This window comes from Trichosurus vulpecula, chromosome 6 (assembly GCF_011100635.1).
Source record: "Trichosurus vulpecula isolate mTriVul1 chromosome 6, mTriVul1.pri, whole genome shotgun sequence".
Taxonomy (NCBI): Eukaryota; Metazoa; Chordata; class Mammalia; order Diprotodontia; family Phalangeridae; genus Trichosurus; species Trichosurus vulpecula.
The window spans coordinates 269,272,427-269,291,366 of NC_050578.1; the positions used below are offsets into that span (position 1 = coordinate 269,272,427).

Below are 18,940 nucleotides of genomic sequence, written 5' to 3' on the forward strand. Positions count from 1 at the left end.
CCCCCAATTGGCTTACTCATGTTTTAGAGACTGTGGCCATTGTGGGGGCCTTGCCTTTTTTGCTATGTTGTACTCCTTTAGTGCCGAATATGTTTTGGGGCCCTGTATACAGCCATTGATTCATTGGCCCAAAAACAAAAAGGGAGAGTCGTTATGGGCCAAGTTAGAGCCCAGCCCTGCCCTCCTCGGACCTCCACGCCCAGGGTCTGCTGAGATAAACTCAGGGCTCTGAGATATGGGTGGAGCCAGGAGGAGGGGTCTCGCCTTTGTTGCCTCCATAGGAATTCCAGGTCTTTGCCCAAACCTGCTTGACCGCATGGCACTTCTGGCTCTCTGTCTGCACTTGCCAGTGTACATGGAACCTCTGGTTCTTTTCCTGGACTGTCTGCCCACAGGGAACTTCGGGTTAGGGCGGGAAGGGAAGGGGAGGAGAGTAGGTGGGACCAGGGCTGCCCTAATGCCTATGTAACCAAAGATATAAAAATGCTGCTTGCTGAAACAATAAACGGAATCACTCAACACCTTTGGCTCCTGCCCCATACATTGTCCGGGAGATCAGGCCCTTTGCTAGGCAAAGGCCTGGGTCTTGGGGGGGTAACAGACTCCGCTGAGTTGGTTGTTGAGGCTGAGGACTCACAACAGCCAGTCACTCCATTGCTGGCAGGTTATTGAGTGTCAACTGTCAACTCAAGCCATTGATGTGATGGGCTCAGCAGGTAACTCCTTGGGCGTGCACTCACTCCATGGACTTGGCTGCTGTGAGCACTAAAGTCTGTGCTATGAACTCCCATCACTCGGTCTTTCAGAGATTATAATTTTGTTTTTTCTCCAAATCTTACTAACTGAAAACCAGGAAAGAGTAAACACAACAGAAAAAAAGGAAAAGCTGTGTTCAAACCACATGATATTCATTTTCCTTAACAGATGGTTCATGATTCTCCTTCTTCATGCAAAATCAACCATGGAAAAAGAAAGTTCATCAGCTTCTACTTTTTGTACTCATATTCAGTTCCAACGCAACAGCCAATTTGCAGAATTTCCACCTCTATTCAATAAGGCAAAATGATATAATCATAGAATATGTCCCAATGCTTTCAGCTATGGCAGAGATCCCTCATTGTGCATCACCAGAAGCAGGTCCACCATATCTCCATTTAGATTGTCAACAGGAAGACTATCCCAGGCATGCTGCAAAGGCTAAACCTTCATTAGCCAGTTTCCAATTACATAAAAATGACAAATCATGGAGTCATCAATTTACAAATGCAGGAAATGCAAATGAATTATATTGTTTTGTTAATATTAATGATCAGAGCCACTACTAACTTTAATCTCTACTCTAGGTGCACCAGGTAATTCATGTTGTTCTTGACTATGCTATAGTCAATATAGTAACTTAGAATTGCCTAAAATTAGGTTAGCGCATTTTGTCTATTTCTGTTCAGATGAATGAATTAATTATTCATCAACTCTCAATGATCATTATTTTGCGTAAAGGAGTTGCAATCGGCATCTTCAACATTGCCAAACTCACCAAAACATAAAGTAGGAAGTCTTGAAGTAAGAAAACTTTAAAGTAAAACGTACTTGTAGAAGTACCTTTATAATCATAGGCTCCCTTACATTTCTGTGTTTCCTCAAAACCATATAAATGTTGAAATTTAAGACTTTCTGGAAAAGGTATGCGCCTAAAAATTATGTGGCTCAAAATTCATTATCTCGATTCCATATAAAACAAAGAGATCATGTCATTTTCAATTTATCACTTTGGTATTGTCCATGGAGTTTTCTTGACAAAGATACTGGAGTGTTTAGCCAATTCCTTCTCCAGTGGATAAATTTTTGTCAGAACTTTCCACTATGACTTGTCCATCTCCATTATGACTTGTCTGTCTTGGACAACTGTGTATGGCGTAGCTCACACATTCATTGTGAGAAAGGGTCAATAGAATTCCTCAGAATTTCAAAGATGTTCATGTCATCAAAATGTTAATAATTCTTTCTTTAATATCTGAGGAGTCATTGGCCAACCCTGTCCCCTTCCATAGCATTTATTTTGCTTCTCATTTCCCTGAGGTAAAGGATGTGACTGTTGATAGTCCAGGGGAAGTGATAGTGATGAAACTTCACTGACACACCAGGTTAGAGATGGAAGTTTTCTTAATAAAAAAAGGAAGCTGAAAGTCATGTTGTTGAGTCCCCATGAGTCTACCAGTGAAATATTGTTTTATAATGATGAAAAACTGAGAGAGAGCAATACCAGATGGAATGTCTCATGTATTTAATATTGTTTTCTAATTGCTATTCACAGAATCATAAAACTTCAAAATTGAAAAGAAACTCAGACACAATCTAGTCCAAAGAGTAACTGAATTAGAATGCAGAAGTCAAGTAGCCAGATAAACAATACCCTTATAAATAACAGATTTTTTTGTTCTCCAAGCCATCAAAACATTTCCTATCTTCTGAAATGGGCAGTAAAATGATTCAAGGTGACCAGCATGACTCTGTATTATGGGAACATACACAGAAAGAGTGTATGGTTCCATAAAAGCCTATTCCATTCAATTCAATAAATTTATTAACCAAATTTATGGAATGGAAGGCTCTGTGCTGAGTGCTGGGAAATATGCCAAGACTCAGTTGTATGACTGAGAAAATTAATGTGGCATCCCTCCTATTACTGAGGAATTCTTTTTAAAAATTATTTTCCATAAGTCCTCTGTAGATTAATCAATCCACCCATCAATAAAAATTTATTAAGTGTGCCAGTCAGTATCATAAGTTCTGGAAATACAAAGAGAGTCAAAAGACAGCCCTTCCCTCAAGAAGCCTATAATCTAACAGAGATTGAGTGTGTGTGTGCTGGAGTTCCTGTAGGTCTCTTTGAATTTCATGGATTCCCATGCAGAACTCAGGTCAACTGATAAATGTCTTTATCTTATTAGACCTTATTTTGACCATCAAAAAAAATGAATGAGTTGTACAACATGGCCTCTGAGGTTCCTTCTCACTGGAAATCAGTGATCCTAAAATTAGTTGTTTTTAGCTTTTACTTCATTGTAAATCTTTCTCTTCTGATTGTGCTTTTCTTTGATGCTATGTCCTCTCCCATTCTTTTCATTTAGGTTTTCAATGGAAATCTATTTAACACTTCTGGTGCCCACATTACAATTCTCCCTTATATGCTGAGATATTTGAAAATTTCATTTTTAGGAAATTGTGATTTTCCAACATTTAACCCACAGTTTATCATTAGCATATTAACACAAAGGATTGAACATTGTACATGAGAACTGGAGATACACGAACAAAAAACACATACATGCAATATCCTTGACTTCAAGAGACTTACAGTCTAAAAGTAGGAAATACACAGGGTACACAAAGAAAGTTGCTACAAGGTAAAATATTAAGGGGCAAAGATCCAGACAAACCATTCTACGAAAACTTGCAGAGTGAAAGGAATTAGCTGAGGGACCAAGGAAGAGATTATGGAATAGCAAACATCTGAAGTAACCTTTGAAGGAAATTAAAGATTCTCGTTGGTAGAGGCATTTGAGATGAGTGAATTCCATCTACATAGAATCACTTGTGCAAGTGTATAGTATTGGAAGATCACAGACTGAGATCAGGAAATAGCTAAAGGTGTAATTTACCTGGAATATAGAGAAAGAAGGGCATTAATATTCAAGACAGCTAAAAAGGTAGATTGCATTTCATTTCTTGGGTGTCAGGTCTAGGAAGAACGGCATTGAATATCAAGATTTTCACAAGGAGAGTGCATAATGACAATAATGATTCAATGACCTGCAATTGCATCCCATCTATGGTAAAGAAAATCAAAAATTGTTGCAATAGTAATGCCAATGAAAAATCAATCATCAATCAGTCGAGATCTCTCAAAACTTTGGTGAGCTAATCTTCAGACGACAAATAGAAAGTGTGTCACTAGACCCAACCTTTCCAGCTCTGTGAAATTGGCCAAAATCTACCTTACACTCTTTTATTATTTGAAAATCTAAAATTCCTTCCATACTACAACAAGACATCATGGTAGGACTACAATAGAACAATAATAATAGCTCACATTTATTTTACACTTTGAAGTTTTTACAACTTCATTACACAAAAACAACCTTCTTTGGTAGGTCATGAAAATATGATTTCCATTTTATAGAAGAGTAAATAGATTCTGAGAGATTAAGTACATTTCCAAATGCCATAATGTTAATGTTTGAATAGGGATTCAAATCCAATGATACCAACTCTAAGCAAGCCCCTTATTGATCAGTGCCTCAGTTTCCTTGCCTGTAAAATGAGGGTGTTGAACTTGATGACCTCCAAGGTCCATTAGTATTCTTTAACCATGATCCTATGGCTCTCAGGCTTGCACTCTTCCACAACAGCAGAATAGCCCCAATATGACGACAAATGGAAGGTAAAACCACCATGAGAGCAAAAGGACAGATTAGAAATCAAATGAAGTGGTATGAATCAAAATGATGTAAAGCTTAGAATACAAGTCAGAATAGGCTAAGAGCCAGAAGAGAAGAGGAATCAAATCAGTTTCATTAATTTCTAGTTGAGGTCAACAATGAAGCATTCTTGGATGAATGGACATGAACCAATTCTTGATAGATAGGTAAAATTTTGACAGGCATAGAGAGGAGTTATAAGGGCAAAATGAAAAAGGGAAGGGAGCAGTGGGTTTGCATTACAGGAAGATAAAACATAATAAGCAATGATATAAATGCTAAAAAGAGTCCATAGTATGTTTGTTTGGGATCAAATTGATTATCCTCTTTGACTAGTATCCAGAGGGGCCATAATGAATGATAGCTTTAGAAAGGCACCCTAGAAAGATATGTATACCAAACAGATGGCACAGATCAAATTATTTTTGTACCAGATGGTACAAGGTCTTTCAATGTGAAAAAAAGAATTCAGATTTTGTTCTCATAATTTCCTAGACTGTGGGACATTCAGGTCAGCTGGTCCAATCTCATCTTACGGATGAGGAAACAGGATTTGAAAGCTTAAGTACTTTGTCCAAGGTCACATAGTGAATACCTTGAAGGCCTAGGTCTAGGATTTGAGCCTAGGTCATTTGTCTTCCAATTCAGGGATTTTCATCCCCTTCCCTCATGCACTGTACCATGTGGAACTTTCTACTGATTCAGACGATGGACATCCAGGAGTACCTTCAGGGAATCTTTCTTCTCAACATTAGTATAAACAAGGATATTCACAAAGGAAAAGCATACTTTGAACAAAATATGACATATTTTCTTTGTTTCCAATTAACATGTCATCCCTTAACTCTGGAAAACTCTAATTGATTCTCTGGAGAATGAAGTGCGGATTTCTGAGAGATGATGTAGGAGAGGTCCCAAAGGAAGCAATAGGAGATATGCCTGAGTCCAACAGAATGCATATCAGAGCTGAAGAGCAAGAAACAAACTGACTTTTCCCACAAGCTGTCCATTGCCAGACTGAAGGTAAGTGGCTGGAAGTAGAAATTGCTATGTTGGCACAAAGTGAGCGGTATCTAATGTATCAAAGATTTTAGAGTAGGAGAGAACTTTGAGATGATTTTGCGTTACATTTTATTTTAGAGATGAAGAAACTGAATGTCAGAGAGATTAGGAAGGACCTTTCCCAAGACTACACGAGTAGAAAATAGCAGAACCAGGGTTCATAGCATAATAAGATCATCAGTAAATCAATGGCAGGGAACATAGAGGTTGCTCAGTCCTACCTCTTCATTTTACAGTTAAGGAATGAGTCCCAAAGATGTTAAATAACATATCCTAACTCACCTTGGTAGTACCAGAGTCAGGATTTAAAATGAGGTCTCATCCCTTCAAATCAAGTGCTCTTTCTACTACAGTAGACTGCATCTTTAATAATAATATACTGTTCCTGTATTATGCGACGATGGTAAGTAACATTTTTCAGCTTTCCTTTCTTACATATGGGAATTCTAATTGTAGCTCTACCAGTTCTGACAGGATTATGAAGACAAGTGCTCTCCCAACCTTAAATTGTTATTTACACACTACAATTTTTTAAATCACTTAATATCAATTTTCTGATTTATCGTAATATTGCTGCTGTTTTTCTCCTAAGTGATTGTCCTGGTTCATGTCTCTCAATCCTCACCCTCTCAGATCCATCTTCCATACTGTTGCTAAAGTGTTTGTCCTAACAGTCAGGTTTGATCATGTCAATACCTTACTTAACAAACCCCAATGCTTCCAATTACTTCTATGATCCAATATAATGTCTTCCGTATGGAATTAAAAGCACTTCATAATGTGGCCTATTATTATCTTTCCACTCCCTTAGCATATTCATCCCACATAATCTAAAACCTAGCTATCTTGGCATACTTTTTACACTCTTGTCTTCCACTTTTTTGTTTCTTTCACTGCCTGTCCCCCATATGTGCAGTGTACTTTCTCTCCTCACTTCCAGCTCTTAAGGAACAAAAAAAGTTTCTTTCAATACTCAGCTCAAATACTCCCTCTTGCATGAGCTTTCTCAGTCCTTTTAGCCAACACTGAGTTTTCTTCCAAATCTACTTTGCATCTGCTCTGTATTTATTTTGTATGGATGAATTTTCTGTTATTTCTCCCATTAGCAATGTAAGCAATTCAGGGCAAAAACCTGGTTTGTATTTTCCTTTTACTCTGTAGCTCCAGCATGTAAGACAGCACCAGTCATGTAATTAGCAATTGAAAAATGTTTGTTGAATAATTGATTTAGTAATTGATTAATTAAATGATTAATAGACAGTAATACAGTCATTTCTCCTCACTGTATCTTCAGTATATCCTGTATGCCAGAGTGGAAAAGACACTGGCTCCAGATTCACAGAATGTGACATCATATCTCATCCATGATGCTTACTGCTACTAACCTATATGACCACAAAAAAAGTTATTTCAACTTTCTGGGCCATAGTTGTCTCATCTATGAAATGAGAGAGTTAGAAATGAAGAGAACCATTAAAAAGACTTTAAAATCAAATGAAAGAGGTTGAGGAAAAACTAAAAAAAATAAGAACAATACAAGAAAAAAGAAGAAAAGTGTGAAAAGAAAGTCAACCAATTGGAAAAGGAGATCTAGAATCTTTAGGAAGAAAATAACTCCTTGGAAATCAGAATTGGATAAGGGGAAGGCAATGTAGTTATAAGAGATCAGGGAACAATAAAACCAAGTAAAAAGAATAAAAATAGAATACAATGTGAAATGTCTCAAAAGAAAAAGAACTGATATGGAGAACAGATCAAGAAGAGAAATGGACTGGAGTATACCTGAGGTAAAACCATGTAGGAACACCTAAAAAGAGTATATTTACCTTTTACAAATGAAAGGCTTAAGCAATGGGAGGGCATGGTAGGGGATAGAGGCAAAGTAGAGGAATCAGAGAGATAGAAAATAAGAGATACGCACAAACCTAAAAAGAATATCAGGAATAGAATTTGTCTATGGTAAAAGAGCCAGGATGGTAATGATGAACTTGGACAAAGTAAAAACTAAATAGATTTAATCAAAAGAGAAAAATAGGAAAGCTACAATATGTGTCAGCCATATTTATCAACATTGTTTCAGATTATTTGAAACAACTAGAGAGTGTAAGGTCAGAATATTGCTTTGATGTGTAAAATAATGAGTTGGTGGACTTGGAAAAATATGGAAAGACATTGAATTACAAAGTAAGAGATTATCCACTCTCAGAGAAACGGAGAATAAATAAGTGTAGTGTGGTCTTACATAGATGAATATGAATGTATATGTTTATATATGACTATGGTTATCGATATTTAAGTATGTTCATGTATAAGTGTATGAATGGATATATGCATGTATATGCACATACGTATATCTTTGTGTGCACATGTGTATTATGATAACACATGCATAAATATGTATGTATATGCATATATGTGTATGTGAATGTACATGTGTACATATATGCACATGGGCACATGAACTTATATGCTGCATCTATTTGAACCACACATATGTGTGTATATATGCACATGTGTGTACATATGTATGCACATGTGTATACACCTATGTGCATATATGCTCTTGAGCATATGAACATATATTATATACACACACACACATTTGAGCCTCACACATGTACATATACATATATACATTCATATACTTATACATGCACATACTTAAATATCATATTGAGACATATACATTCATATGCATCTATGTAAGACCATATTACACTTCTCCATTTTACTGAGTGTGGAAAATCTCTTCCTTCATATTTGTGCATATGTACGTGTATATACATACATACATACATACATACATACATACATATATATACACATACATACATACATACATACATACATACATACACATGCAGGTATGTGGATACATTAATTGTAGCCTTCTGGGTAAGGGGAAAAAGGGAGGGATAAGAAAAAAGTTACACTTGCAATGCAGAGAACAAAAGAAAACTTACAAGGAAGAAAAGAAAAGATAGAGACCTGAACACAATGTGTAGTATTTATTATATAGGGTTTCTTGAAATGGAAACTTATTTCTGTATATTTTGAATCCTTTCTCGTGTTCTGCTCTTCACATCGTAATGTGTTTTTTTTTTCTTTTCTTATTTTGTGCTATATTAGTATTTAATTTTGTTTGGTTTGTTTTCTTATTTTGTATATGAGCTTAGCATTAAAAATATAAAAAAAGAAAGAAAAGAAAAGATTTTTAAGGGCGTTTTCAGCTTTTCAACCATGATTCTATGATGTATAAAATGAGAATGCTTGAATACATGATATCCAAGCACCTACATCTCTCTGGCATTCTGTGTTATACTCCAAAGCCTTTTCTAATTCACACACACAATATTCTACACATAGATCTAATAGTCTCTGTTCCATATTCTAAGTGTCTTCGAGATCTGAAATTTTAGGATATCCGGGTTCCCCGTCCATGAAATGATGGGAAAAATCTAGATAGCAGTTAGATACCATTTAAATGTTGCTTTAGGTTGTAAGGGGAACTTTCCATGTTTCATCTCATCTGAGCTACACAATAATCCTATCAGATGGGTGCTGTTACTATGCTGTTTTTACAGATGAGGAATCTGAGGGACATAGAGGTTAAGTGATGAGCCCGGAGTCACACAGATGAGAAGCACCTAAGGCAGAATGTGAATTCAGTAATTTGCTGCTTCGAGTATAGAGCTCTATTCTCTGTGCCAGCAATCTGCCTCCTGGGATCACTGCACATCTAAATCGCATTAACTAATAAATTCTCTATATATCTTTTATGGTTCTAGTATTCTCTCGCGTTGCCACCACTATGTCTGTGGAAGTGGGGAATCAGACCACCTTGACTGAATTCATCTTAATTGGCTTCTCAGCTGACCCACAGATGCAACTGGTAATCTTCACAACTTTTTTGGCTCTTTATTTGGTTACATTGGCAGGGAACATGACTCTAGTTATCTTAATCAGAATTGACTCCCGTTTGCATACCCCAATGTATTTTTTCATTGGGAGTCTGTCATTCTTAGATTTCTGGTACATATCTGTGTACACCCCCAAAATCCTGGCCACCTGCATTTCAGAGGACAAACGTATGTCCTTAGCAGGATGTGGTGCCCAATTTTTCTTTTCCTGTACTGTGGTTTATACTGAGGGTTACCTCCTTGCTGCTATGGCCTATGACCGTTATGTAGCAATCTGCAACCCCCTTCTCTATTCAGCTGCCATGTCCAGGTCCGTCTGTGTTGGCCTGGTTGCTGGGTCCTATATAGGTGGGTTCTTGAATGCCATAGCCCACACTGCTAACACATTTCGCTTAAAATTTTGTGGGAAAAACATTATTGATCACTTCCTCTGTGATGCACTACCCCTGGTAAAGATGTCCTGCACTGATACACAGGTCTATGAGAAGGTGCTCCTGGGAATGAATGGTTTCACAGTTTTGTCTAGCATACTAGCCATCCTGACATCCTACTTCAATATCATCCTGGCCATCCTTCGGATCCGCTCAGCTTCAGGGAGGAGGAAGGCATTCTCCACTTGTGCTTCCCACATGATCTCTGTCATGCTTTTCTATGGGTCCCTCCTCTTCATGTACTCAAGACCCAGCTCCACCTATTCCCTGGAGAAGGACAAGTTGGCTGCTGTGTTCTACACAGTGGTGAATCCCTTGCTGAATCCCATGATCTATAGTTTTAGGAACAAGGATGTGAAGGAGGCTTTCAGGAAAGCAATACAGAGAATAAAAGTACCCAGGTGATTTTTATTGATTTCCAAGATATTTTTTATCACATCCTTAAAATAAGGGACAAATAAATCATGCGTTTCCATGTATTTTGTTACAAATAATAAAATATGATAATTCATTATGTTAATTTAGGAAATAGTTGCAAGAGGCAAAGGGGCAGCAAAATATCACTGAAGAATCATTTACTAGAAGACAAGAGAATAGAGCTCTACTCTCTACACTACCAGTATTCTAGGGAAAGTAATATAACTTTATTAGCCTTAATTTCTTTACATATATATGTATATATATATATATATATATATATATATATATATATATATATACATATTAGGAAGGCAGAATTTATGATTTCAAAGAGAATCTAATATGTGCCTAAAAGGTCTGGAACCGCAGGATATAAGGAATTCTCTAGGCAGAAGGCAGGAGAACTAAAGCATGTATTTACACTCCACAGTGACAAGCCCACAAACCAGCATCCCCATTTTGATATTTTCATCAAAAGCTTCCAGGCCCAATAATTCCGCCTCACAAGGGTAACCAGGGGGCCACAGAAAAGCAAGATGGTATAAGGCAAAATTGTATACATGCTTCCCCTCTACGGTAAGAAGATTACCCACTAGCTTCCAGTCAGCTCTGCTACCAGCAGCTCAGCTTCGGCTATAGGCATCTCTGGCTCCAAGCAGAAAAGGAAGAGAGGATCTTCAAGCTGTTCTCTCACCTGTTATAGCATTTTGGACATCATCAAGCGCCGCCTGAATGACCAGGGCCGATTGGTTCTTGACTTGGCTCCTCCTCCTAGCGTAGACCAGGTTAACACACCTCCCCTCAACCAGCCCCATGACTCATCACACAGGAAGTTCTCTGATTCCTGGCATGGTCGCTGGGCTTTCTGCCCCGGAAGAGCAAGCCCCAGTGTCCAGGGTAGCTCAATGAGGTAAGCTGAGCCATTCAAAGAAAACAAAGTCCATTCTGGTTACAATATATAAAGTGGGTGTTAAAATAAATTCCAAAGTCCTGATAAGTTCCAAAACTTAATATTATAATTCAGTTCAATTATAAAAGTATTTATCTAAGCAGTGACAAAATTTAGATGTAACATAGTGTTTGTGAAACTCTTCTTCTTGATGTTTTCTTCTTTCACACATGTTCAAAACTTTATGATCACTGTGAACTCCATACTAACCAAGGCAGCAGTGTGTTATGGTAGATTGTGCCCAGATTTTCCCATGAAGACAAATCTTTCTATACATGTAACCCTGACAAATAACTTAACTTCTGAATGCTCTTGGAAACTCTGTGAGATTTTATACACACACACACACACACACACACACACACACACACACACACACACAAATACATACATACATATACACACATGCATATGTGTGTATGTATGTGTGTATGTAATAGGTGTCCTGCAATGGTAGTGGAATGAACTTAGCTTAAAAAGGTCAAGGTCTTCCACTGCATCCTGGGACATCTCTAGTTGTCCTGATTTATAGGTACATCTGTAGATTTATCTGGCCATTGGACCCAGATTGCTCTGGAGAAATAAGCAAGACTTGTGACTTTGCACAGCCATCCCTCACTCAAATGTAATTCAATTACAAGTCATGGCATCATCTTCCTGATGTCATGGTGTTATTTGAGAATGAAGGAGAAACAATAATGAGGACATATTCTCAAGAAGGATTTCTCTAAAATAATTATATTGAAGTTCCAGTTGTTATTCTGATCACATGAAAGTAAAACATAGGAACTTTCCATAGCTTGTAGTGGTAAATCATCCATCCCATTGTCAGAGAGAGAAGATACATGGAAGGAATGGAGATTGAGGGTTCTAAGGTTTATGAGGAGAGAGAAAGAGAGAGAGAGAGAGAGAGAGAGAGAGAGAGAGAGAGAGAGAGAGAGAGACTATTGAGAATACTGTGAACAGAGGTGGATGGTGCATTTTGAAATACATATAATTTCACAAAAGGCAAACCATTTAATGAATTATTTGGTCAAGTGCTTAACATCATTTGTTCCTAATAAAATTCTTTTTTTAAAATGAACTATTTGACAATGATTTCATTTATTCTCCAATATAATAATTAAAACTCCTTTGGTATGTGCTCACTCCATGGGCTCGGCTGCTGTGAGTCCTAAAGTCTCTGCTATGAACTTCCATCACTGGGTCTTTCAGAGGTCATAATTTTGAAATTCTGCCTTAGACATTTATCATGTGTGACCTTGGAGAAATAACTTAACCTCCTCCAGCCTCAGTTTTCCCATCTGAAAAATGGAGTTAACTATAGCACCTACCTCATGAGATGGTTGTGAAGAACAAACAAGATAATATGTAAAGTATTTGGCACACACTAAAGCACTGTATAAATTAGAGGCATTATTATTATTATTAATCAGTCTATTCATTTAAACACATGCAATTTATTAATTCTAGAGACATTCAGGAGCTTACAAGCTTGATTCTCTTGTTTCACATCTTTCAACAGAATAGTAGCAGGAATTTATAAAAGGTAGTACAGAGAAGTGGGAGTGTGAAAGGAAATACGCTGAGAAGTTGTTACTAAAGGTCTAGCAGGGGTGAGGAACCTCACAAATTCTTTTATTAAGGGGATTTGTTCTGTTAAGTTTGGATTGAGTCAAAGGGCTGCACTTGAGGACCTAGAGGACCACATGTGGCCTCAAGGCTGGCAGTTCCCCATCCCTGGTCCAATGGCAGCCCGAAAAGAATGGATATAATATAGGAGCAACTATCTAATCTACCTCACTACAATATGGAAAACACAATAACTGATGTTGATAAGGACCCCAGTGTCACTAAACAAAAGTTAAATTTTATTCAATTTCACTCCTTCCTCCCTCTCTCCCCTCTTTTTTCTTTTTTGTTTCCCCTCTCTCCCTCCATTCTTTCCATTCTTATTCCCTTCTTTCTTCCCTTCCTCCTTTACTCTCCTCCTTTCCTAACACTTATTCATCACTTGGATATTTTATAAGTTTTAATTGTTGTAGAAGTGTCAGTTATGTAGATAATAACTATTCTCCACTAAAGTCATCCTCTGAAACTCGATGTTGGTGGGAAGGATACCCTGGCATGTTGAAGGCTATGCCTCTAGAGCACAAGTGATAATAGGTCCTTCCAAGCTGCAAAAGGCTTGGTCATAGAGTGTTGGTAATCTTTGGACCCCTCTAGCTAAGTTCAGAGAGGCTCATAATCAGATTTGAGGAAGGTCAATAGATTATTCAGCAAGAGAAATTCCTCAAACACCAGATTCCCAGTCATAGGGGGTTGGGTTGGAGATAGGGTTGAGGAGGGATCTGTGATCTTCATCAATAGACAAAGCTCCCACACCAACTAAATCTCTGACTCGGGAAGTGTAACTTTTCTGTGGAATGGCATTTTCAAGGTGCTGGAGGAGAAAGGAAGATGAATAAAATTTTTACTCCTTTGATGAAGGAGAAAGACAGGTAGAGGAATGCATAGATAGATAGATAGATAGATAGATAGATAGATAGATAGATAGATAGATAGATAGATATACACATTGAGATGGATGGATATATAAATAAATGCACAAAGATTTAAAGATAGATATAGATAGAAATGCTATTGTAGGAAGACACACATTTGTAAAAATCAAACAAACAAGCCTCACATACTAAGGAATTATCTGCTATGTAAGCTATACTGAAAAATATGGATAGAATCATTTCAAGTGACAAGGCAAAGAAGAATTTCAATGTGAATGATAAGAAGAAATACCCATACCCACAAGATCACAACTATTTGAAAACACTAATGTATATATCCAAGCTTGGATACTTCCATGGACCTGAGACCTCCTCAATTTGGACACTTCTTTCACCCCAACCATCTGATAATCTATCCATGCCTTATCTGTCTAAGTGAGTCTTGTACTTATATACTATAAAGTCATGACAGTAAGTTCTCTGGCTGATAGAAGGAACAATTTCACAGGTTTATAATCTATCAACATATAACCCCATTATGTTATATTCTCATTTATTAAAGTATATAAATTTTCACAGTTCAATTTCTAAACTAAAGTCTACAAAAATTGTCTATTTTATTAAGTAGTGAAAATTCATTTAACTCCGTTCATGTTCATCCACTTTGTAAAGTCTCCATAACTTGAAAACACTTAATTCAAACATCTGAGACCTCTCAGTAGTATGATTCTTTAAATGTGACGAGCTCAGTGGTATGGTGGGATTTTTCATCATGTTGTCATTTCCCACCTCACAGATCTATAACTTTTTCCCCCCTAAACATGGAGCCTATTATCATAGTCTATCTAAAGTATAAATAAATTGAAAATTTCCTTCCTAGTTCCTAACTCATATTTCTGCTTCCTTTTTCCTGCCTGCCCCATCTATTCTTTGTATTACAACTGCAAAAATAATTTTACTAAGGTAGAGATCTGAACATGTCACTACCCAGATTAAAACTCTTTGTTGTTTCCTCAAGGCTTCTAGGATAAAATAAAAATTCCTCAACTGAGACTTCAAGAATCTCTGCTTTCTCCCTACAACTTACTTTTTTCACACTAATTGTGCATTCCTTATCTTTGTCCACTATAAATTTCAGCGAGATTAGGAATGCTGACTGATCCTTAACCTCTGCCTATCTCCCTCCATCCTCTGTGTATCTGTACAAGCTGTTCCTGATGGCTGAACTACATTTTCTCATTATCTCCAACTTCAAAAATATTTCTTTTTTTTCTTCTAGAACTAACTCTTATTTCTTATAGCATTTGGTCTAGACATCTTCTTTGTCCTCATTCCATCCTACCATATACAAATCATTTTTTTCCTAAGCTCCCTGAGGATAAATATTAAGACATATACATATGGAATAGGGTGAAGGGATGCATAGCTTTGTTTTCCATTTATTTATTTTTAAGGTTTTTTAAATTGTATTTACTATTTTAGCTTTCTTGTCGCATGCAAAAACATTTTTGTTTGTTTTTGAACATCTGTTTTTAAAACTTTGAGTTCCAAATTCTCTCCCCTCTTCCCTTCCCACCCACCCTCCCTTAGAAGTCAAGCAATTCAACATAGGCCACATGTGTTTCATTCTGTATAACACTTCCACAATACTCATGTTGTGAAAGACTAACTATATTTTGCTCCTTCCCAACCCATCCCCCTTTATTGAATTTTCTCCCTTGACCCTGTCCCCTTTCCAAAGTGTTTGTTTTTGACTACCTCCACCCCTATCTGCCCTCTCCTCCATCAAACCCCCCCTTTTTTATCTTCTTCCCTCTTCTTTCCTGTGGGGTAAGATTCCCAATTGGGTATGTATGGTATTCCCTCCTTAGGCCAAATCTGATGAGAGCAATGTTCACTCATTCCCCCCTCATCTGCCCTCTCCCCTCCTCCCACAGAACTGCTTCTTCTTGCCACCTTTATGGGAGATAATCCATCCCATTCTATCTCTCCTTATCTCCCTCTCTCAGTATGTTCCTCTCTCATCCCTTAATTTGATTTTGTTTCTTTTAGATATCTTCCCTTCATCTTCAACTCACCCTGTGTCCGCTCTCTCCCTCTCTCCCCCCCCCTCTCTCTCTCTCTCTCTCTGTATATATATATATATATATATATATATATATATATATACATACACACATAGATATATACATACATAAACATTCACACACACACACACACACACACACACACATATATATATATATATATATATATATATATATATATATATACACATAAACATATATGTATGCATATTCCCTTCAGCTACCCTAATACTGAGGTCTCATGAATCATACACATCATCTTTCCATGTAGGAATGTAAACAAAACAGTTCACGTTTAGTAAGTCCCTTGCAATTTCTTTTTCTTGTTCTTTTTCTTGATTAACTTTTCATGCTTCTCTTGATTCTTGTGTTTGAAAGTCAAATTTTCTATTCAGTTCTGGTCTTTTCACTGAGAAAGCTTGAAAGTCCTCTATTTTATTGAAAGTCCATACTATTTTAGTTTTCAATATTGATTTCCACAAGATTTTGAGTTACAGTTTTTCTCCCCATTCTACCCCCCATTCCAAGATGGCATATATTCTGATTGCCTCGTTCCCCAGTCAGCTCTCCCCTCTTTCACCCCACTCCCCTCCCATCCCCCTTTCCCTTCCCTTCTTGTAGGGCAAGATAAATTTCTGAGCCCCATTGCCTGTGTATCTTATTTCCTAGTTGCATACAAAAACTTTTTTTTTGTTGTTTTTGAACATCTGTTTTTAAAACTTTGAGTTCCAAATTCTGTCCCCTCTTCCTTTCCCACCGACCCTCCCTAAGAAGGCAAGCAATTCAACATAGGCCTCATGCATATCTTTATGTATAACCCTTGCACAATACTCATGTTGTGAAAGACTAACTATATTTTTCTCCTTCCTTACCTATCCCCCTTTATTGAATTTTCTCCCTTGACCCTGTCCCTTTTCAAAAGTGTTTGTTTTTGATTACCTCCTCCCCCTATCTGCCCTCCCTTCTAACATCCCCCCTTTTTATCCCCTTTCCATTACTTTCCTGTGAAGAAAGATCCCTTATTGAGTGTTATGTTATTCCCTCTGCAAATTGAATCTGATGAGCATGATTCATTCATTCCCCCTCACCTGCCCCCTCTTCCCTTCCAACAGAACTGCTTTTCTTGCCACTTTTGTGTGAGATAATTTATCCCATTCTATCTCTCCCTTTTTCCCTCTACCCCTTAAATTTATTTCATTTTTTTAGATATCATCCCTTTATATTCAACTCATCCTGTGCCCTCTGTCTATATACCCTTCAACTCCCCTAATAATGAGAAATGTCTCCAGACTTACACACATCATCTTTCCATGTACGAATGTACACATAACAGTTCAACTTTAGTAAGTCCTTTATGAATTCTCTTTCTTGTTTGCCTTTTCATGCTTCTCTTGATTCTTGTATTTGAAAGTCAAGTTTTCTATTCAGCTCTAGTCTTTTCACTGAGAAAGCTTGAAAGTCCTTTATTTTACTGAAAATCCATATTTTGCCTTGGAGCATTATACTCGGTTTTTCTGGGTAGGTGATTCTTGGTTTTAATCCTAGCTCCTTTGACCTGTGAAATATCATATTCTAAGCCCTTCAATCCTTTAATATAGAAGGTGCTAGATCTTGTATTATCCTGATTGTGTTTCCATAATACTCAAATTGTTTCTTTCTGGCTGCTTGCAGTATTATCTCCTTGACCTGGAAATGCTGAAATTTGGTGGCAATATTCCTAGGAATTTTCTTTTTGGGATCTTTTTCAAGAGGTGATCAGTGGAGTCTTTCAATTTCTATTTCACCCTCTGGTTCTAGAATATCAGGCAAGTTTTCCTGGAAAACTTCTTGAAAGATTATGTCTACGTTCTTTTTTTGATCATGGCTTTCAGATAATTTTTAAATTATCTCTCCAAAATCTATTCTCCATGTGAGTGGTTTTGCCAATGAGATATTTCACATTGCCTTCCATTTTTTTTCATTCCTTTGGTTCTCTTTTAAAACCTTGGTTTCTCAAAAAGTCAGTAGCTTCCAACTGCTCCAATCTAATTTTTCTGCTAGTTTTGTTGTTGATATGATCAATTATGCTAATAGTTTTCCTAATATTGAACCAGCCTTGCATTCCTGGAATAAATCCTACCTGGTCATAGTGTATTATTCTCATAATGACTTGCTGCAATCTTTTTGCTAATATTTTATTTAAAATTTTTGCATCAATATTCATTAGAGAAATTGGTCTGTAATTTTCTTTCTCTGTTTTAACTCTACCTGGTTTGGGTATTAGTACCATATTTGTGTCATAAAAAGAATTTGGTAGGACTCCTTCTTCACCTATTTTCCCAAATAGTCTACAAAGTATTGGAATTAGTTGTTCTTTAAATGTTTGATAGAATTCACATGTAAAACCATCTGGCCCTGGAGATTTTTTTCCTAGGGAGTTCGTTGATGGCCTGCTCAATTTCTCTTTCTGATATGGGGTCATTAAGAAATTTCACTTCCTTCTCTGTTAGTCTGGGCAGTTTATGTTTTTGTAGATATTCATCCATATCTCTAAGGTTGTCAAATTTATGGGCATATAGTTGGGCAAAATAATTCCTAATTATTGTTTTGATTTCCTCTTCATTACAGGTGAACTCACCCTTTTCATTTTTGATACTGGTAATTTGATTTTCTTCTTTCTTTTTTTTAATCAAATTGGCCAAAGGTTTGTCAATTTTATTGGTTTTTTCATAAAACCAGCTCTTTGTTTTATTTATTAATTCAATAGTTTTCTTGGTTTCAATTTTATTAATCTCTCCTTTGATTTTCAGTATTTCTAATTTGGTATTTAATTGGGGGTTTTCAATTTGCTCTTTTTCTAGCTTTTTCAGCTGTATGCCCAGATCATTTATCTCCTCTTTCCCTATTTTATTCATGTAGGCATTTAGAGATATAAAACTCCCCCTAAGAACTGCTTTTGCTGCATCCCATAAGTTTTGGTATGTTGTTTTATTATTGTCATTCTCTTGAATGAAATTATTAATTGTTTCTCTGATTTCTTCTTTGGCCCACTCACTCTTTAGAATTAAATTATTTAGTTTCCAATTAGTTTTTAGCTTATTTTTCCATGG

The 18,940-nt window shown here is 36.8% G+C and overlaps 1 protein-coding gene across 1 annotated transcript; it reads left to right on the forward strand.

Moving 5' to 3' along the window:
* Nucleotides 1-4,434: 4,434 nt before the first annotated feature.
* Nucleotides 4,435-18,709, forward strand: LOC118855178 (olfactory receptor 9G4-like; the record flags this gene model as incomplete). The annotated part of the gene is made up of 3 exons (XM_036765270.1): nt 4,435-4,441; nt 9,329-10,266; nt 18,692-18,709. Coding segments are annotated over exons 1-3 (963 nt in total), but the record flags the coding sequence as incomplete, so codon positions are not given.
* Nucleotides 18,710-18,940: the final 231 nt, after the last annotated feature.